At 42.7% G+C, this 22,935-nt stretch overlaps 1 protein-coding gene across 1 annotated transcript in view; it reads right to left on the bottom strand.

Moving 5' to 3' along the window:
* KIZ (kizuna centrosomal protein) overlaps positions 1 to 22,935 on the bottom strand; it is a 532,190-nt gene that overhangs the window by 381,564 nt on the left and 127,691 nt on the right. The window contains exon 5 of the mRNA XM_053712012.1: positions 21,754 to 22,039. Within this exon, the coding sequence (XP_053567987.1) occupies positions 21,754 to 22,039 (286 nt within the window). The remainder of the gene's footprint in view (positions 1 to 21,753; positions 22,040 to 22,935) is intronic.

Here is a 22,935-nt window from a genome sequence, read left to right as displayed (position 1 = left end):
CTATCCCATTCCTTAGTAACAATGTCCGAAATTCTTCTAGGGACTGGAAAAACATTAGTGTAAGTAGGGACCTCTAGATATTTATCCATTTTACACAATTTCTCTGGTGGGATGACAATAGGGTCACAATCATCCAGAGTCGCTAAAACCTCCCTGAGTAACAAGCGGAGGTGTTCAAGCTTAAACTTAAAGGCCGTCACATCTGAGTCTGTTTGAGGGAACATCTTTCCTGAATCAGAAAGCTCTCCCTCAGACAGCAAGTCCCCCACCCCAAATCAGAACACTGTGAGGGTACATCGGAGATGGCCAATAAAGCATCAGAGGGATCAGCATTTACTCTAATACCGGACCTGCTGCGCTTACCCTGTAAACCAGTCAGTTTAGATAATACCTCTGTAAGGGTAGTAGACATAACTGCAGCCATATCTTGCAGGGTGAAAGAATTAGACGCGCTAGAAGTACTAGGCGTCGCTTGGGCGGGCGTTAAAGGTTGTGACACTTGGGGAGAAGTAGATGGCATAACCTGCTTCTCTTCTGACTGAGAATAATCCTGAGACATACTTTTATCAGCTAAAATATGTTCTTTGCAATGTAAGGCCCTTTCAGTACATGAGGGACACATTTGAAGTGGGGGTTCCATAATGGCTTCTAAACACATAGAACACTGACTTTCTTCAATGTCAGACATGTTGAACAGACTAGTAATAACAGCACAAGTCGTTAACAACCTTTATTACATAGGAAAAACAATCAGCAAAAAAAACGAGTACTGCGCCTTTAAGAATAAAAAGAGTACACTGTTTTTTCAAAATTGCTAAAACGTTATGCAAAATGATTAATTTCGATTATGTGTGAACCTAATGTGCAATCGGATATTGCACCACAAGTAAACAGGAGAGTTAACCCTTTAATTCGAGTGTTTAGTCACAAAAAGTGTTATGCAGAGAAAAATTGTTAAACTACCCCTGCACATTTTATCACCACTTAACTTTACCCTTCCTATTACTAGCATAGGCAAAGAGAAAGACTGGGGGGTGGAGTCAAGGGAGGAGCTATATAGACAGCTCTGCTGTGGTGCTCTTTGCCACTTCCTGTTAGCAGGAGGATAATATCCCACAAGTAAAGGATTAATACGTGGACTCGTCGTATCTAGTAGAAGAAATAAAACATAATTTATGTTTACCTGATAAATTAATTTATTTTATGGTGGTGAGAGTCCATGAGACCCAACCCTTTGTTTTTGGGTTTAGCATTTCTTCAGCACATCTTTTTTCTGACTCCGTCTATGGCTCTTATTCCCTTTTCTTACCTCATTTTGCTTGGCTATACGTTAGACTGAAGTACATGTGATGTGGGTGGGGTTTTATTCAGCTCTTAGAATTTGGGAATATTTGCCTCTTTCTCATCCCCGGACTGAGCGTCGAGCATACCGGGCAAATGACCGGTGGGCCAGGGCCAGTTACCTTAGCCCTGTGGCCCCCTCTCCCTGGCTGCTCTGCAATTTTTTTATTTTTTTTTATTATTATTATTCGAATTACTATTGGGGCTTGGCATATGTTATCATGTGACCACATCAGAGCCAACACACAGTCAGTGCAAGAGTGACGTCTGCAGTCACAGGGTTGATTCTCAGTGCTTAGCCTCAGTGCTTAGCCTTCTGGGAGTGGGCAACTTTACATTGTGTGCCACGCTAACAACTGCTCCTGTGTTTACTGGACTGGAGGATCAACTTCCGACAACTGTGAGACCAGCAGTGAGTGCTCTGCCTCTCTGTCTACTCGTGCTGGTTTACTGTGTGGACTACTAGTCGGGACTCCGGTCAGGAGAGTCTGAACTCTGTCCATGGGTAAGTGAAGTCTAGATGATCTGACACCAGCCGGGGGGTGGTGCTGCTTAATCTGCTTAATTTTCAATTAGTTGATAAATCCTTTGTACTAAACAAGAGAGCAAAGGTCAAAGTGGCATGAAAAACTGCTCGGGGAGAGGAATGTGTGGAGTGAGCCCTGGAGATGCCTCAAGAATGTGCTTCGAGGAGGAGCCTGACAACTGGAGCACTTTCTGACCATCTCTGCTTGCAGTCTGGAAAGTGTTAGAAAAAGCTGTAGCCACAGATCAGGATACGCAGTTAGAGCATCCCAGCCTCCTCTCTGCCTGATGACCTCTGACAAGGCTGTCACCCTTTTGAATAAATTATAACCTCTTAAAGAAATACAGTGTAGTTGCTATTATCTAACTCCAGAAAGGTTGTCTAAATTGTTTGCTGGAATTTCTAAATGCATAGATGTTGCAGAGATAAAAGGATGTAGCCCCAATCTATTACTCCAGTCAATATTGTAGCCAGCTACTATATGGCTAAGCACTAAAATATTACTAAACAAGATACTATAAAACCTATTTGATTGTTGTATTAAACATGTTTTATTATAAAATAGGTATTAGTATAAGAATATGCATCTCTGTTAATTAGCTAGATAATCATGTTTATATAATCCTATAGTTTGTTTTGAGTGGTCATGTTTGCATGTATATGTATGCTGTGTATGTTATGTATCTGCATGTATGTGAATGTTGTGTAGTGTCTGTATGTTGTGTGGGTTTGCTGTGTAGTGTGTGTGTCAGCACGTAAAAGTGTATGCTGTGTAATATGTGTTGCTGTGTGTTTGAATGTTTGTATGCTCTGCAGTGTGTGTATGTTGTGTGTCTGAATGTATGTGAATGCTGTGTAGTGTCTGTATGTTGAGTGTGTTTGCTTTGTAGTGTGTCAGCACGTATAATTGTGTGCCGTGTAGTATTGTGTTGTTGCGTGTTTACATGTTTGTATGCTCTGCAGTGTGTGTGTGTGTGTGTGTGTGTATATGTATATGCTGTGTGTTTGCATGCTCTCAAGTGTGTGTGTATGTTGTGTGTTTGCATGTATATGTATGCTGTGTATGTTGTGTGTCTGCATGTATGTAAATGCGGTGTAGTGTCTGTATGTTGTGTGTGTTTGCTGTGTAGTGTGTGTCAGCACGTATAAGTGTATGTTGTGTAGTGTGTGTGAGCATGTTTGTATGCTCTGCAGTGTGTGTGTGTGTGTGTGTGTGTATGCTGTGTGTTGAAGTGTATTTGAGACTTTGTACATGTGTATGTATGGTGTGTAGTGTGTAGGATATGTTTTTTATTTAGAATTTATATTAAATTGGTCTCCTGATTTTTAAGTCACTCCCCATCCCTGCTCATGTTGACCACATATCACACTTTTGCTGGGGGGTTGTCCCTCTTTCGAGTGTGTGTGAATGTGTGGTGTGCATGCATATTAGTGTGTATGTGTGGTGTGTGTGCATATGTGTATGTGTGGTGTGCATGCATATTAGTGTGTGTGGTGTGCGTGCATATAAGTGTGTGTGTTGTGTATGTGTGGTGCGCGTGCATATGAGTGTGTGTATTGTGTATGTGTGGTGTGTATGTGCGTGCATATGAATATGTATGGTGTACATGCATATAAGGGTGACGTTTAATAAAAAAAAAAAAAAGGGGGTGGGAGGCTGCTTTGCCTTAAAATGCCCGGGCCCATTTTTGGTCCCAGTCTGGTCCTGCTCTTCCTAGTGATAAGCAGGGTAATTCCCAAGAGTAATGGATTCTGGACTCTCACCACCATGAAATAAATTAATTTATTAGGTAAGCATACATTATATTTCTTACTAGATTTTATAGCTGGGGCTTTGATTAGGCTACTCCTGGAACCCAACATTCTGTTTTTAAGCCACCCCAATATAGGGCCAGATTACAAATGGTGCACTACCTTCTGCACATGAATTTACACACACACACATATATATATATATATATATATATATATATATATATATACACACACACACACACTACACACATACACAAATATATTATCTTTTGTTTAAAAAAAAGTACTCAAATACTCTGCTCTCATTTTTTTTATTTCAGCCAATCAGTGCTGACTGCTGACAAATAATTCCACAGGAGTGAGCACAATGTTATCTATATGGCACACGTGAACTAGCACTGTGTAGCTGTGAAAACCTGTCAAAATGCTCTGAGATAAGAGGCGGCCTTCAAGGGCTTAGAAATTAGCATATGAGCGTACCTAGGTTTAGCTTTCAACAAAGAATATAAAGAGTACAAAGCAGATTTGATAATAAAAGATCATTGCAAAGTTGTTTAAAATTGCATGCCCTATCTGAATCATGAAAGTTCAATTTTGACTAGATTGCCCCTTTAATTGTTCAAATAGAGTGTACATTTAAAAACTAAATTTATGCTTACCTGATAAATTTATTTATTTCTTGACACAATGAGTCCACGGATCATCTAATATCTATTGGGAATATAACTCCTGCCCAGCAGGAGACGGCAAAGAGCACCACAGCTGTTAAATATCACCTCCCTTCCCTCCAACCCCAGTCATTTGACCGAAGCAAAGTAGAGAAAGGAAGCAACAAGGTGCAGAGGTGTCTGATGTTTATAACATACCAACAACCTGTCTAAAAAACAGGGCAGGCCGTGGACTCGTTGTGTCAAGAAATAAATATATTTGTCAGGTAAGCATAAATTTCCTTTTCTTTCTAACGACACAATGAGTCCACTGATCATCTAATTACTATTGGGAATCAATACCCAAGCTAGAGGACACAGATGATAAGGGAGGGACAAGACAGGGAAACTAAACGGAATTCACCACTGCTTGAAGAACCTTTCTCCTAAAGGAGACCTCAGTCGAGGCAAAAGTGTCAAATTTATAGAATTTTGAAAAAGTGTGAAGAGAGGACCAAGTTGCAGCCTTGCAAATCTGTTCCACAGAAGCCTAATTTTTTAATGCCCAGGAAGAGGAAAAGGCCCTCGTAGAATGATCCGTAACTCTCTCAGGAGGCTGCTGTCCAGCAGTTTCATAGGCCAAGCGAATGATACTCTTCAGCCGTAAAGAGAGAGAAGTAGCCGTAGCTTTCTGTCCCTTACGTTTCCCAGAAAAACCACAAACAGAGCAGAAGACTGACGAAAATCTTTAGTCGCCTGTAAATAGAATTTTAATGCACGCACCACGTCCAGATTGTGCAAAAGCCGTTCCTTATGAGAAACATAATTTATGCTTACCTGATAAATTTATTTCTCTTGTGGTGTATCCAGTCCACGGATCATCCATTACTTGTGGGATATTCTCATTCCCAACAGGAAGTTGCAAGAGGACACCCACAGCAGAGCTGTCTATATAGCTACTCCCCTAACTGCCATATCCAGTCATTCGACCGAAAACAAGCAGAGAAAGGAGAAACCATAGGGTGCAGTGGTGACTGTAGTTTAAAGTTAAAAAATACCTGCCTTAAAATGACAGGGCGGGCCGTAGACTGGATACACCACAAGAGAAATAAATTTATCAGGTAAGCATAAATTATGTTTTCTCTTGTAAGGTGTATCCAGTCCACGGATCATCCATTACTTGTGGGATACCAATACCAAAGCTAAAGTACACGGATGAAGGGAGGGACAAGGCAGGTACTTAAACGGAAGGTACCACTGTCTGTAGAACCTTTCTCCCAAAATTAGCCTCCGAAGAAGCAAAAGTATCAAATTTGTAGAATTTTGAAAAAGTATGAAGCGAAGACCAAGTCGCCGCCTTGCAAATCTGTTCAACAGAGGCCTCATTTTTAAAGGCCCATGTGGAAGCCACAGCTCTAGTAGAATGAGCTGTAATCCTTTCTGGAGGCTGCTGGCCAGCAGACTCATAGGCTAAGCGGATTATGCTTCTTAGCCAAAAAGAAAGAGAGGTTGCCGAAGCCTTTTGACCTCTCCTCTGTCCAGAGCAGACAACAAACAAAGCAGATGTTTGACGAACATCTTTAGTAGCTTGTAAGTAAAACTTTAAAGCACGAACCACGTCCAGATTGTGTAATAGACGTCCCTTCTTTGAAGAAGGATTAGGACACAAAGATGGAACAAAAAACAACAATCTCTTGATTGATATTCTTATTAGATACCACCTTAGGTAAAAACCCAGGTTTGGTACGCAGGACTACCTTATCCGCATGGAAGATCAGATAAGGAGAATCACATTGTAAAGCAGATAACTTGGAGACTCTACGAGCCAAGGAAATAGCTACCAAAAACAGAACTTTCCAAGATAAAAGTTTGATATCTATGGAATGAAGAGGTTTAAACGGAACTCCTTGAAGAACCTTAAGAACCAGATTTAAGCTCCATGGCGGAGCAACAGGTTTAAACACAGGCTTGATTCTAACTAAAGCCTGACAAAATGCCTGAACGTCCTGACAATCCTTTTTCCAAACCTTCTTGGAGAAAGGATAATATCCTGGGAATCCTGAACTTACTCCATGAGTAACCCTTGGATTCACACCAATAAAGATATTTACGCCATATCTTATGGTAAATTTTCCTGGTGACAGGCTTTGGTGCCTGTATTAAGGTATTGATGACTGACTCGGAGAAGCCACGCTTTGATAACATCAAACGTTCAATCTCCAGGCAGTCAGTCTCAGAGAAATTAGATTTGGATGATTGAAAGGACCTTGTAGTAGAAGGTCTTATCTTAACGGCAGAGTCCAAGGTGGAAAGGATGACATGTCCACTAGATCTGCATACCAGGTCCTGCGTGGCCACGCAGGCGCTATCAAGATCACCGATGGTCTCTCCTGCTTGATCTTGGCAATCAGACGAGGAAGCAGAGGAAACGGTGGAAACACATAAGCAAACACCTCCGGATGGAGCTCCCACTCCCCCGGATGAAAAGTCTGACGACTTAGAAAATCCGCCTCCCAGTTCTCTACACCTGGGATATGGATAGCTGAAAGGTGGCAAGAGTGAATCTCTGCCCAGCGAATTATCTTTGAGACTTCTAACATCGCTAGGGAACTCCTTGTTCCCCCTTGATGGTTGATGTAAGCCAGAGTCGTGATGTTGTCCGACTGAAATCTGATAAACCTCAGAGTTGCTAACTGAGGCCAAGCCTGAAGAGCATTGAATATCGCTCTCAGTTCCAGAATATTTATTGGAAGGAGCGACTCCTCCTGAGTCCACGATCCCTGAGCCTTCAGGGAGTTCCAGACTGCACCCCAACCTAGAAGGCTGGCATCTGTCGTTACAATTGTCCAATCTGGCCTGCAAAAGGTCATACCTTTGGACAGATGGACCCGAGATAGCCACCAGAGAAGAGAATCCCTGGTCTCTTGATCCAGATTTAGTAGAGGGGACAAATCTGTGTAATCCCCATTCCACTGACTGAGCATGCAGAGTTGCAGCGGTCTGAGATGTAGGCGCGCAAACGGCACTATGTCCATTGCCGCTACCATTAAGCCGATTACTTCCATGCACTGAGCCACCGAAGGGCGAGAAATGGAATAAAGAACACGGCAGAAATTTAGAAGTTTTGATAAACTGGACTCCGTCAGGTAAATTTTCATTTCTACAGAATCTATCAGAGTCCCTAGGAAGGAAACTCTTGTTAGGGGGGATAGAGAACTCTTTTCCTCGTTCACCTTCCATCCATGCGACCTCAGAAATGCCAACACTATGTCCGTATGAGACTTGGCAATTTGGAAGTTTGACGCCTGAATCAGGATGTTGTCTAAATAAGGGGCCACTGCTATGCCCCGCGGCCTTAGAACCGCCAGAAGCGACCCCAGAACCTTGGTAAAAATTCTTGGGGCTGTAGCTAACCCAAAAGGAAGAGCTACAAACTGGTAATGCCTGTCTAGGAAGGCAAACCTGAGAAACCGATGATGATCTTTGTGTATCGGAATGTGAAGATAAGCATCCTTTAAATCCACTGTAGTCATGTATTGACCCCACCTGGATCATAGGTAGGATGGTACGAAGAGTCTCCATCTTGAATGATGGAACTCTGAGGAATTTGTTTAAGATCTTTAGATCCAAAATTGGCCTGAAGGTTCCCTCTTTTTTGGGAACCACAAACAGATTTGAGTAAAATCCCTGTCCCTGTTCCACCATTGGAACTGGATGGATCACTCCCATAACTAGGAGGTCTTGTACACAGTGTAAGAATGCCTCTCTCTTTATCTGGTTTGCAGATAATTGTGAAAGGTGAAATCTCTCTTTTGGGGGGAAACCTTGAAGTCCAGAAGATATCCCTGGGATATAATTTCCAATGCCCAGGGATCCTGGACATCTCTTGCCCACGCCTGGGCGAAGAGCGAAAGTCTGCCCCCTACTAGATCCGTTACCGGATAGGGGGCCGTTCCTTCATGCTGTCTTAGAGGCAGCAGCAGGCTTTTTGGCCTGCTTACCTTTGTTCCAGGTCTGGTTAGGTCTCCAGACCATCTTGGACTGAGCAAAAGTTTCCTCTTGTTTTGCATTAGAGGAAGTTGATGCTGCACTTGCCTTGAAGTTTCGAAAGGCACGAAAATTAGACTGTCTGGCCCTTGATTTGGACCTATCCTGAGGAAGGGCATGACCTTTACCTCCAGTGATATCAGCAATAATCTCCTTCAAACCAGGCCCGAATAGGGTCTGCCCCTTGAAGGGAATGTTAAACAGCTTAGACTTTGAAGTAACGTCAGCTGACCATGATTTAAGCCATAGCGCTCTGCGCGCCTGGATAGCAAAACCAGAATTCTTAGCCGTTAGTTTAGTCAAATGAACAATGGTAGCAGAAACAAAAGAATTGGCTAGCTTAAGTGCTCTAAGCTTGTCAAGTATGTCATCCAATGGAGTCGCTACCTGTAAAGCCTCTTTCAGAGACTCAAACCAGAACGCTGCAGCAGCAGTGACAGAAGCAATGCATGCAAGGGGCTGTAGGATAAAACCTTGTTGAATAAACATTTTCTTAAGGTAACCCTCTAACTTTTTATCCATTGGATCTAAGACAGCACAACTGTCCTCGACAGGGATAGTAGTACGCTTTGCTAGAGTAGAAACTGCTCCCTCCACCTTAGGAACTGTCTGCCATAAGTCCCGTGTGGTGGCGTCTATTGGAAACATTTTTCTAAAAATAGGAGGGGGAGAGAACGGCACACCTGGTCTATCCCATTCCTTAGTAATAATTTCTGTAAACCTTTTAGGTATTGGAAAAACATCAGTGCACACCGGCCCTGCATAGTATTTATCCAGTCTACACAATTTCTCTGGCACTGCAATTGTATCACAGTCATTCAGAGCAGCTAAAACCTCCCTGAGTAACACGCGGAGGTGTTCAAGCTTAAATTTAAATGTAGAGATATCAGAATCAGGTTGCATCATCTTTCCTGAGTCAGAAACATCACTCACAGAAAGAAGCTCTCCTTCTTCAGCTTCTGCATATTGTGAGGCAGTATCAGACATGGTTCTTAAAGCGTCAGTATGCTCTGTATTTCGTCTAACTCCAGAGCTATCTCGCTTTCCTCTAAATTCAGGTAGTCTGGCTAATACCGCTGACAGTGTATTATCCATGACTGCCGCCATGTCTTGTAAAGTAAACGCTATGGGCGCCCTAGATGTACTTGGCGCCATTTGAGCGTGAGTCCCTTGAGCGGGAGTCAAAGGGTCTGACACGTGGGGAGAGTTAGTTGGCATAACTTCCCCCTCGTCAGATTCCTCTGGTGATAAATTTTTTAAAGACAGAATATGATCTTTATTGCTTAAAGTGAAATCAGTACATTTGGTACACATTCTAAGAGGGGGTTCCACCATGGCTTTTAAACATAATAAACAAGGAGTTTCCTCTATGTCAGACATGTTTGTACAGACTAGCAAGCTTGGAAAACACTTTAAATCAAGTTAACAAGCAAATATAAGAAACGGTACTGTGCCTTTAAGAGAAACAAATTTTGTCAGAATTTGAAAAACAGTGGAAAAAGGCAGTAAATCAAACGAAATTTTTACAGTGTGTATAATAAGCTAACAGAGCATTGCACCCACTTGCAAATGGATGATTAACCCCTTAGTTCAAAAAACGGATCAAAAAAACGATAGACGTTTTTAACAGTCACACCAAACTGCCACAGCCTTGCTGTGGGCCTACCTTCCCCAACAAACGATTTTGGAAAGCCTAAGAGCCCTCTAGAGATGTCCTATAGCATTCAGGGGACTCCTGGAGGAAGCTGGATGTCTCAGTCTGTAAAAGTTACTAAGCAAAAAAGCGCTAAATTAGGCCCCTCCCACTCATAGTAACACAGTGGAAGGCCTCAGGAAACTGTTTCTAGGCAAATTTAAGCCAGCCATGTGGAAAAAACTAGGCCCCAATAAAGTTTTATCACCAAAGTATATATAAAAATGTTTAAACATGCCAGCAAACGTTTTATATTGTAAATATAAAAGAGTATTACCTCAGAAAGTAAGCATGATACCAGTCGCTATTAAATCACTGTATTCAGGCTTACCTTACACAAATTTGGTATCAGCAGCATTTTCTAGCATACACATCTTCTAGAAAAAATATTAACTGCACATACCTCATAGCAGGATAACCTGCACGCCATTCCCCCGCTGAAGTTATCTCTCTCTTCAGTCATGTGTGAGAACAGCAATGGATCTTAGTTACAACCTGCTAAGATCATAGAAATCACAGGCAGATTCTTCTATTTTTCTGCCTGGAACAAAATAGTACAACTCCGGTACCATTTAAAAATAATAAACTTTTGATTGAAGCAAAATAAAAGCTACATTTCACCACTTTCTCTCTTACTACCTCCATGCTTGTTGAGAGTTGCAAGAGAATGACTGGATATGGCAGTTATGGGAGGAGCTATATAGACAGCTCTGCTGTGGGTGTCCTCTTGCAACTTCCTGTTGGGAATGAGAATATCCCACAAGTAATGGATGATCCGTGGACTGGATACACCTTACAAGAGAAAGAAGGATTAGGACACAAGGAAGGAACAACAATCTCCCGATTAATGTTCTGGTCTGAAACTACTTTAGGGAGAAACCCTAACTTAGTACGCAAAACCACCTTATCCAAATGAAAAATAAGGTAACGAGAATCATACTGTAATGCCGAGAGCTCTGACACTCTACGAGCAGATGAAATAGCAACAAGAAACAAAACTTTCCAAGATAACTTAATATCTAAGGAATGCATAGACTCAAACTGAGCCCCTTGAAGAACCTTAAGAACTAAATTAAGACTCCAGGGAGGAGTAACTGGCTTGAACACAGGCCTGATCCTGACCAAGGCCTGACAAAACGATTGCACGTCTGGGAAGTCCGCCAAACGTTTATGTAACAAAATATACAAGGTAGATATTTGACCCTTTAGGGAACTTGCTGATAATTCTTTCTCTAAACTTTTTTGGAGAAAGGACAGAATTCTAGGAATCCGAACTCTACTCAAAGCATAGCCCTTGGATTCACACCAGAATAGATTACGCCATATTATATGGTAAATCTTCCTAGTCACAGGTTTACAAGCCTAAATCATGGTCTAAATGACCGATTCTGAAAATCCACGCTTTGATAAAATTAAGCGTTCAATCTCCAAGCAGTCAGCTTCAGAGAAACTAGATTTGGATGAAGGAAGGGCCCTTGAAGTAGAAGGTCCTTCCTCAACGGAAGTCTCCAAGGTGGAAGAGATGACATGTCCACCAGGTCTGCATACCAAATCCTGCGAGGCCACATCGGTGCAATGAGGATCACCGATGCCCTCTCCTGCTTGATTCGAGCAATGATCCGAGGTAGAAGAGCGAATGGAGGAAATAGGTATGCGAGACTGAAATTCCAAGGTACCTCCAGAGTGTCTATCAGTACAGCCTGAGGGTCCCTTGACCTCGACCAGTACCTCGGAAGCTTGGCATTCTGCCGAGATGTCATGAGATCTCAATTACGGCTGACCCCATTTGAGAATCAGGCTGAAAACACTTCCGGATGGAGTTCCCACTCCCCCGGGTGAAAGGTCTGCCTGCTCAGTAAGTCCGCCTCCCAGTTGTCCACTCCTGGGATGTGGATCGCAGACAGACAGCAATTGTGGGTCTCCGCCCACTGAATGATCTTGGCTACCTCTGTCATGGCCAAGGAACTCTGAGTTCCTCCCTGATGGTTGATGTAAGCCACTGAAGTTATATTGTTCAACTGGAACCTGATGAACCGGGCCGAAGCTAACTGATGCCAGGCCAGAAGAGCATTGAAGATTGCTCTCAGCTCCAGAATGTTTATGGGTAGAACAGACTACGACCGAGTCCGTGTTCCCTGAGCCTTTAGAGAGCCCCAGACTGCTCCCCATCCCAGAAAGTTGGCGTCTGTTGTCACAATCACCCAAGAGGGTCTGCGAAAGCAGGTTCCCTGGGAGAGATAATCCTGCGACAACCACCAAAGAAGAGAATCCCTTGTCTCCTGCTTCAGCTGTAATCACGGAGACAGATCTGCATAATCTCCGTTCCACTGACTGAGCATGCTCAACTGCAGAGGTCGGAGGTGGAAACGGGCGAATGGGATGATGATGTCAATTGCTGCTACCATCAGACCGATTACCTCCATGCACTGAGCTACTGATGGTCGAGGAGAGGACTGAAGCGCTAGGCAAGAATTGAAAATCTTTGATTTCCTGACTTCTTTCAGAAAAATGTTCATTGATAAGGAATTCCCAAGAAAATGACCCTTGTATTTGGAACTTTTTTCCAAATTTACCTTCCATCTGTGAGATTGCAGGAAAGATAAAATTTCCATGTTGGATCTTGCTTGTGGCGCCTGAACCAGAATGTCGTCCAGATAAGGCGCCACTGCAATGCCCCGCAATCGGAGCACCGCAAACAGGGATCCCAGAACCTTTGAGAAAATTCTGGGAGCTGTAGCAAGGCCGAATGGAAGAGCCATGAACTGGAAGTGTTTGTCTAGAAATGCAAATCTTAGAAACTTGTGATGGTCCCTGTGGATAGGAACATGCAGGTACGAGTCCTTCAAATCCACCGTTGTCATAAATTGACCCTCTTGGACCAAAGGAAGAATGGAATGAATAGTTTCCAACTTGAAGGACGGTACTCTGCGGAATTTGTTTAGACTCTTGAGATCTAAAATTGGTCTGAAGGTTCCCTCCTTTTTGGGAACCACTAACAGATTGGAATAGAACCCCAGACCCCATTCCTGCATCGGAACAGGAACTATCACTCCCAGGTCGGAGAGGTCCCCGAACACAGTGTAAGAATGCCTCTCTTTTTGTCTGGTCTACAGATAATCTTGAAAGCAGAAACCTGCTCCTGGGAGGAAAGGTCTTGAACTCTAGTTTGTATCCATGGGACACGATGTCCACCTCCCAGGGATCCTGAACATCTCAAACCCAAGCCTTAGTGAAGAAGGAAAGTCTGCCCCCCACAAGATCCCTTGGCTTGGACTGTTCCGGCTTGGAAGAGGGAGTAGAAGGATTTCCCTTGAAATTTCGAAAGGAACGAAAATTACTCTGACGTCCCTTTTGTTTATTTCTCTTATCCTGAGGGAGGAAATGGCCCTTTCCTCCCGTAATGTTAGAAATTATTTCCGTCAAACCCAGCCCAAACAAGGTCTATCCCTTGTAAGGAATTGCTAAAAGTTTAGACTTAGATGATACATCCGCAGACCAAGATTTTAACCATAAAGCTCTGCGGGCCAATACGGCGAAACCAGAAATCTTAGCTCCCAGCTTAATAACTTGAAGGGAAGCATCCGTGATAAAGGAGTTGGCCAACTTAAGGGCCTTTATCCTATCCTGGATTTCTTCAAGGGGAGTGTCTGTCTGAATAGAATAAGACAACGCATCAAACCAGTATGCTGCCGCACTAGTGACAGTAGCAATACAAACCGCAGGTTGCCATTGTAAATCTTGGTGTACATACATTTTCTTGAGCAACCCCTCTAACTTCTTATCCATAGGACCCTTAAAGTAACAACTATCCTCTATGGGAATAGTTGTTCTCTTGGCTAGCGTGGAAATTGCCCCTTCCACTTTGGGTACCGTCTGTCAAGACTCTTTGATAGAGTCTGCAATAGGAAACATCTTTTTAAATATAGGGGATGGAGAAAAAGGGATACCCGGTCTCTCCCATTCCTTAGCAATAATCTCTGTAGCGCTATCTGGTACAGGAAATACCTCCACCATGTAGGGCATGTCAAAAACAGAATTTATGTTTACCTGATAAATTACTTTCTCCAACGGTGTGTCCGGTCCACGGCGTCATCCTTACTTGTGGGATATTCTCTTCCCCAACAGGAAATGGCAAAGAGCCCAGCAAAGCTGGTCACATGATCCCTCCTAGGCTCCGTCTACCCCAGTCATTCGACCGACGTTGAGGAGGAATATTTGCATAGGAGAAACCATATGGTACCGTGGTGACTGTAGTTAAAGAAAATAAATTATCAGACCTGATTAAAAAAACCAGGGCGGGCCGTGGACCGGACACACCGTTGGAGAAAGTAATTTATCAGGTAAACATAAATTCTGTTTTCTCCAACATAGGTGTGTCCGGTCCACGGCGTCATCCTTACTTGTGGGAACCAATACCAAAGCTTTAGGACACGGATGAAGGGAGGGAGCAAATCAGGTCACCTAGATGGAAGGCACCACGGCTTGCAAAACCTTTCTCCCAAAAATAGCCTCAGAAGAAGCAAAAGTATCAAATTTGTAAAATTTAGTAAAAGTGTGCAGTGAAGACCAAGTCGCTGCCTTACATATCTGATCAACAGAAGCCTCGTTCTTGAAGGCCCATGTGGAAGCCACAGCCCTAGTGGAATGAGCTGTGATTCTTTCAGGAGGCTGCCGTCCGGCAGTCTCGTAAGCCAATCTGATGATGCTTTTAAGCCAAAAAGAGAGAGAGGTAGAAGTTGCTTTTTGACCTCTCCTTTTACCGGAATAAACAACAAACAAGGAAGATGTTTGTCTAAAATCCTTTGTAGCATCTAAATAGAATTTTAGAGCGCGAACAACATCCAAATTGTGCAACAAACGTTCCTTCTTTGAAACTGGTTTCGGACACAGAGAAGGTACGATAATCTCCTGGTTAATGTTTTTGTTAGAAACAACTTTTGGAAGAAAACCAGGTTTAGTACGTAAAACCACCTTATCTGCATGGAACACCAGATAAGGAGGAGAACACTGCAGAGCAGATAATTCTGAAACTCTTCTAGCAGAAGAAATTGCAACTAAAAACAAAACTTTCCAAGATAATAACTTAATATCAACGGAATGTAAGGGTTCAAACGGAACCCCCTGAAGAACTGAAAGAACTAAGTTGAGACTCCAAGGAGGAGTCAAAGGTTTGTAAACAGGCTTAATTCTAACCAGAGCCTGAACAAAGGCTTGAACATCTGGCACAGCTGCCAGCTTTTTGTGAAGTAACACAGACAAGGCAGAAATCTGTCCCTTCAGGGAACTAGCAGATAATCCTTTTTCCAATCCTTCTTGAAGGAAGGATAGAATCTTAGGAATCTTAACCTTGTCCCAAGGGAATCCTTTAGATTCACACCAACAGATATATTTTTTCCAAATTTTGTGGTAAATCTTTCTAGTTACAGGCTTTCTGGCCTGAACAAGAGTATCGATAACAGAATCTGAGAACCCTCGCTTCGATAAGATCAAGCGTTCAATCTCCAAGCAGTCAGCTGGAGTGAAACCAGATTCGGATGTTCGAACGGACCCTGAACAAGAAGGTCTCGTCTCAAAGGTAGCTTCCAAGGTGGAGCCGATGACATATTCACCAGATCTGCATACCAAGTCCTGCGTGGCCACGCAGGAGCTATCAAGATCACCGACGCCCTCTCCTGATTGATCCTGGCTACCAGCCTGGGGATGAGAGGAAACGGCGGGAACACATAAGCTAGTTTGAAGGTCCAAGGTGCTACTAGTGCATCCACTAGAGCCGCCTTGGGATCCCTGGATCTGGACCCGTAGCAAGGAACTTTGAAGTTCTGACGAGAGGCCATCAGATCCATGTCTGGAATGCCCCACAGCTGAGTGACTTGGGCAAAGATTTCCGGATGGAGTTCCCACTCCCCCGGATGCAATGTCTGACGACTCAGAAAATCCGCTTCCCAATTTTCCACTCCTGGGATGTGGATAGCAGACAGGTGGCAGGAGTGAGACTCCGCCCATAGAATGATTTTGGTCACTTCTTCCATCGCTAGGGAACTCCTTGTTCCCCCCTGATGGTTGATGTACGCAACAGTTGTCATGTTGTCTGATTGAAACCGTATGAACTTGGCCCTCGCTAGCTGAGGCCAAGCCTTGAGAGCATTGAATATCGCTCTCAGTTCCAGAATATTTATCGGTAGAAGAGATTCTTCCCGAGACCAAAGACCCTGAGCTTTCAGGGATCCCCAGACCGTGCCCCAGCCCATCAGACTGGCGTCGGTCGTGACGATGACCCACTCCGGTCTGCGGAATGTCATCCCTTGTGACAGGTTGTCCAGGGACAGCCACCAACGGAGTGAGTCTCTGGTCCTCTGATTTACTTGTATCTTCGGAGACAAGTCTGTATAGTCCCCATTCCACTGACTGAGCATGCACAGTTGTAATGGTCTTAGATGAATGCGCGCAAAAGGAACTATGTCCATTGCCGCTACCATCAAACCGATCACTTCCATGCACTGCGCTATGGAAGGAAGAGGAACGGAATGAAGTATCCGACAAGAGTCTAGAAGTTTTGTTTTTCTGGCCTCTGTCAGAAAAATCCTCATTTCTAAGGAGTCTATTATTGTTCCCAAGAAGGGAACCCTTGTTGACGGAGATAGAGAACTCTTTTCCACGTTCACTTTCCATCCGTGAGATCTGAGAAAGGCCAGGACAATGTCCGTGTGAGCCTTTGCTTGAGGAAGGGACGACGCTTGAATCAGAATGTCGTCCAAGTAAGGTACTACAGCAATGCCCCTTGGTCTTAGCACAGCTAGAAGGGACCCTAGTACCTTTGTGAAAATCCTTGGAGCAGTGGCTAATCCGAAAGGAAGCGCCACGAACTGGTAATGCTTGTCCAGGAATGCGAACCTTAGGAACCGATGATGTTCCTTGTGGATAGGAATATGTAGATACGCATCCTTTAAATCCACTGTGGTCATGAATTGACCTTCCTGGATGGAAGGAAGAATAGTTCGAATGGTTTCCATCTTGAACGATGGAACCTTGAGAAACTTGTTTAAGATCTTGAGATCTAAGATAGGTCTGAACGTTCCCTCTTTTTTGGGAACTATGAACAGATTGGAGTAGAACCCCATCCCTTGTTCTCTTAATGGAACAGGATGAATCACTCCCATTTTTAACAGGTCTTCTACACAATGTAAGAATGCCTGTCTTTTTATGTGGTCTGAAGACAACTGAGACCTGTGGAACCTCCCCCTTGGGGGAAGCCCCTTGAATTCCAGAAGATAACCTTGGGAGACTATTTCTAGCGCCCAAGGATCCAGAACATCTCTTGCCCAAGCCTGAGCGAAGAGAGAGAGTCTGCCCCCCACCAGATCCGGTCCCGGATCGGGGGCCAACATTTCATGCTGTCTTGGTAGCAGTGGCAGGTTTCTTGGCCTGCTTTCCCTTGTTCCAGCCTTGCATTGGTCTCCAAGCTGGCTTGGCTTGAGAAGTATTACCCTCTTGCTTAGAGGACGTAGCACTTTGGGCTGGTCCATTTCTACGAAAGGGACGAAAATTAGGTTTATTTTTGCCTTGAAAGGCCGATCCTGAGGAAGGGCGTGGCCCTTACCCCCAGTGATATCAGAGATAATCTCTTTCAAGTCAGGGCCAAACAGCGTTTTCCCCTTGAAAGGAATGTTAAGTAGCTTGTTCTTGGAAGACGCATCAGCTGACCAAGATTTCAACCAAAGCGCTCTGCGCGCCACAATAGCAAACCCAGAATTCTTAGCCGCTAACCTAGCCAATTGCAAAGTGGCGTCTAGGGTGAAAGAATTAGCCAATTTGAGAGCATTGATTCTGTCCATAATCTCCTCATAAGGAGGAGAATCACTATCGACCGCCTTTATCTGCTCATCGAACCAGAAACATGCGGCTGTAGCTACAGGGACAATGCATGAAATTGGTTGTAGAAGGTAACCCTGCTGAACAAACATCTTTTTAAGTAAACCTTCTAATTTTTTATCCATAGGATCTTTGAAAGCACAACTATCCTCTATGGGTATAGTGGTGCGTTTGTTTAAAGTGGAAACCGCTCCCTCGACCTTGGGGACTGTCTGCCATAAGTCCTTTCTGGGGTCGACCATAGGAAACAATTTTTTAAATATGGGGGGAGGGACGAAAGGAATACCGGGCCTTTCCCATTCTTTATTAACAATGTCCGCCACCCGCTTGGGTATAGGAAAAGCTTCTGGGAGCCCCGGGACCTCTAGGAACTTGTCCATTTTACATAGTTTCTCTGGGATGACCAACTTGTCACAATCATCCAGAGTGGATAATACCTCCTTAAGCAGAATGCGGAGATGTTCCAACTTAAATTTAAACGTAATCACATCAGGTTCAGCTTGTTGAGAAATGTTCCCTGAATCAGTAATTTCTCCCTCAGACAAAACCTCCCTGGCCCCATCAGACTGGGTTAGGGGCCCTTCAGAACCATTATTATCGGCGTCGTCATGCTCTTCAGTATCTAAAACAGAGCAGTCGCGCTTACGCTGATAAGTGTTCATTTTGGCTAAAATGTTTTTGACAGAATTATCCATTACAGCCGTTAATTGTTGCATAGTAAGGAGTATTGGCGCGCTAGATGTACTAGGGGCCTCCTGAGTGGGCAAGACTCGTGTAGACGAAGGAGGGAATGATGCAGTACCATGCTTACTCCCCTCACTTGAGGAATCATCTTGGGCATCATTGTCATTGTCACATAAATCACATTTATTTAAATGAATAGGAATTCTGGCTTCCCCACATTCAGAACACAGTCTATCTGGTAGTTCAGACATGTTAAACAGGCATAAACTTGATAACAAAGTACAAAAAACGTTTTAAAATAAAACCGTTACTGTCACTTTAAATTTTAAACTGAACACACTTTATTACTGCAATTGCGAAAAAACATGAAGGAATTGTTCAAAATTCACCAAATTTTCACCACAGTGTCTTAAAGCCTTAAAAGTATTGCACACCAAATTTGGAAGCTTTAACCCTTAAAATAACGGAACCGGAGCCGTTTTTGACTTTAACCCCTTTACAGTCCCTGGTATCTGCTTTGCTGAGACCCAACCAAGCCCAAAGGGGAATACGATACCAAATGACGCCTTCAAAAGTCTTTTCTAAGTATCAGAGCTCCTCTCACATGCGACTGCATGTCATGCCTCTCAAAAACAAGTGCGCAACACCGGCGCGAAAATGAGGCTCTGCCTATGATTTGGGAAAGCCCCTAAAGAATAAGGTGTCTAAAACAGTGCCTGCCGATATTATTATATCAAAATACCCAGAATAAATGATTCCTCAAGGCTAAATATGTGTTAATAATGAATCGATTTAGCCCAGAAAAAGTCTACAGTCTTAATAAGCCCTTGTGAAGCCCTTATTTACGATCTTAATAAACATGGCTTACCGGATCCCATAGGGAAAATGACAGCTTCCAGCATTACATCGTCTTGTTAGAATGTGTCATACCTCAAGCAGCAAGAGACTGCTCACTGTTCCCCCAACTGAAGTTAATTGCTCTCAACAGTCCTGTGTGGAACAGCCATGGATTTTAGTGACGGTTGCTAAAATCATTTTCCTCATACAAACAGAAATCTTCATCTCTTTTCTGTTTCTGAGTAAATAGTACATACCAGCACTATTTCAAAATAACAAACTCTTGATTGAATAATAAAAACTACAGTTAAACACTAAAAAACTCTAAGCCATCTCCGTGGAGATGTTGCCTGTACAACGGCAAAGAGAATGACTGGGGTAGGCGGAGCCTAGGAGGGATCATGTGACCAGCTTTGCTGGGCTCTTTGCCATTTCCTGTTGGGGAAGAGAATATCCCACAAGTAAGGATGACGCCGTGGACCGGACACACCTATGTTGGAGAAATACTTGTTAAGTTTACTAGACTTCTTAGGATTTACTACGAGAGTAGTGTCGGAGTCGTCCAGGGTAGCTAAAACCTCCTTAAGTAACAAACGGAGGTGTTCAAGCTTAAACCTGAAAGAAACAACTTCAGTATCAGTTAAAGGTATAACACTGTCTGAGTCTGAGATTTCACCCTCAGATGCTACCGAAGTATTCTCCTCTTCAGGTTTCTGGGAAGAAACATTCGGAATAGCCACTACTGTGTCAGCAACCTTATTCACAGATTGATTACATTTCCTCTTTCACTTTCCCTGCAGCATGGGAAAAGCAGACAATGCATCAGATACCGCTGATGACATTAGGGAAGCGTTGTCTTGCAAGGTAACTCCAGGTGGAGTAATAGAGGAAGCGCACGGCAATGGCTGTATGGATGCTATATTTTGAGACGCTTGAGGAGAAAGCTGCGGCATATCTTGAATATTGTCAGAAGACTCCTGAACAGTGTCCGCCTTAGACAATGTTGGCTCAAGAAAAAGTCTATCCCTGTAATGTAAAGTTCTCTCAATACATGAGGAACAGAAAGGAATTGGTGGTTCTACATTAGCATCAAAACATAAAGAACATGTAACATCTTGCAGGGTTTCTTGGTCCATCTTTATTCACCAATAAACAACTGATATTTAATTCAGAAAATATCCCCCAAAAACAAAAAAATTTGTCACTGTTCCTTTCATTTTTAAACAAACAAAATAGCTGCTTTATTTTTCTGCTATTAAAATTACACCTTAGCCCCCAAAATAACTTCCAGACAACTCTACACCTCAGCTTAGTGTTGCTGAGGTGCTTACCTGCCTGCCTGCTAACAAAGTAAATACTTTGTAACTGATCTGGACTCAACTCTATGAACACTGCGGTCCGTAACCGCAACGCTGCTGAATTTATGACACAGCTGAATTTCCCTCCGGAGACACAGTAAGTGACAAACAGGGCCAGAAAAAAAGGCGCGCAATAGGAACTGCCGCCGTATCTAATTCCGCCCATCCTGGGCGTAACCTGAAACCTCCCGCTAAATCAATTATCACAGCCGTCGGGAGTGAAGTACAAAAAACAAATACACCACCAAGAGCCAGATTCTACTCGTCCCCAGTGCCTGCTCTGCTGCCCTTAAACAATATTCCCCTGTCATAGGTGAATGTAACTTGTCCCAATGAAAGTAAAAGTGCTATCCTTTTTCTCTGCATGTCCCAGAAAAACATAAAGTTAGCACTTACCTTAATACTTCTGCCAGGCAGCACGGCAGCTCACTAGGTTTGGGTGGCCAGTTCCCTCACATGGACCTGTGGGTAGAAACAAAGAATGAGTAATCTTACTCAGGCTTGCATGGTTAGGGCAGCATAAATAACACTGCTCTACTGAAGAGACTGATATGGACTACGGCTACACCCTAGAGCAAAACAGAACAACCTTGCACTGCTTAAAAAATAATAAAATCTTGCTTGAAGAATCTTTTACTAACACCTAACTTTACCACTTCCTTGCTCTAACGTAGGCAAAGAGAATGACTGGGTTTGGAGGGAAGGGAGGTGATATTTAACAGCTTTGCTGTGGTGCTCATTGCCACCTCCTGCTGGGCAGAAGTGATATTCCCAATAGTAATTAGATGATCCGTGGACTCATTGTGTCATTAGAAAGAAAAAAAAAATCTACTTTGGAAATGCCACATGAAAAAAAAAACAACGTTTAGTAAGAACAGACTCATTCATTATTTAAAAAAAATAAATATGCAATACATTTGTTAAGATGCCATAAACATTCTCTAAGTAGCAGGTGATATAATATGGATCATTTATAATAATTCAGTTATAACTTACGGACTTATAGCTGAAACAGATGAAGGTCCATCACCTGAATCTGGCACAGGTGTTACATGGAAAGGAGTATCTGGTGTTCCTTCACTGGCTGTTAGAACCGCTTGCACTTTTTGAGCTTTTAATTGTGTTTTATCTTGAGGTACACTATCTTTACCATCAATTATTTCAAGAAGTTCAGCAGAACTAATGTCTTCAGAATCACTAATAGAAACAGTTAGAGAACTACTGGTGTCCAGATCATGGTCTTCTTCCTCTGAATCTGTAGTGTAATCATGCGCCTCTTTACCTGTAAAAAAAAACAAAACAAAAAAACAATAGGAACTTTAAAAGAAACAACAGAAAATGTCACATGATAATTACACAGTTCTCCCTTGGTAACAGAGTGTACTACAGCATAATAGTATTGATTTGTAAGCCACAAAAGAAAACAACAGAGTGATGGCATTACCGGGGTGTTTAATTCATTTGTGAGTAAAGTAACAGAGATAAGAAGAATAAAAAAGATAAAAACATTTTGACATCTCTGGTGGTCCTGCACAGAATTAAAAGAAATTGTAGATATTATTAACTCAACTTTAAAACATCCAATTCCATTAGACACCATAATAATCCTTCTAAAGGAAATTACTGAACAAACCCAAAATAAAAATACTACACTGCTAGACCATTTGTATTATATTTACTATTAGGTTATTGGTGGATTCTGCTTGACCAGGTGCTTGTGTTCTAGGTGAAGTCTTGCCAGAGCCATTTTATTTCAGTTTTACTGTGCTCGTGGAGATGATATAGAGAGTTAATTATTTTTTTGTCCAGCCTGAAATAAACTTTCTATATATATATATATATATATATATATATATATATATATATATATATATATATATATATATATATATATATATTTTTTTAGAATTGTTTTGAAATGCTTATTAGCTAGATCGAAAAGTAAAGTTACCAGGGAGCACCACTGTTTTGATCCATATTAAAGGGACAGTCTAGGCCAAAATAAAATTTCATGATTTAGATAGAGCATGTCATTTTAAACAATTTTCCAATTTGCTTTTATCACCAATTTTGCTTTGTTCTCTTGGTATTCTTAGTTGAAAGCTTAACCTAGGAGGTTCATATGCTAATTTCTTAGACCTTGAAGGCCACCTCTTTTCAGAATGCATTTTAACAATT

The sequence above is a fragment of the Bombina bombina genome, chromosome 4 (assembly GCF_027579735.1).
Source record: "Bombina bombina isolate aBomBom1 chromosome 4, aBomBom1.pri, whole genome shotgun sequence".
NCBI lineage: Eukaryota > Metazoa > Chordata > Amphibia > Anura > Bombinatoridae > Bombina > Bombina bombina.
This window is presented reverse-complemented; position numbering and strand designations above follow the sequence as displayed.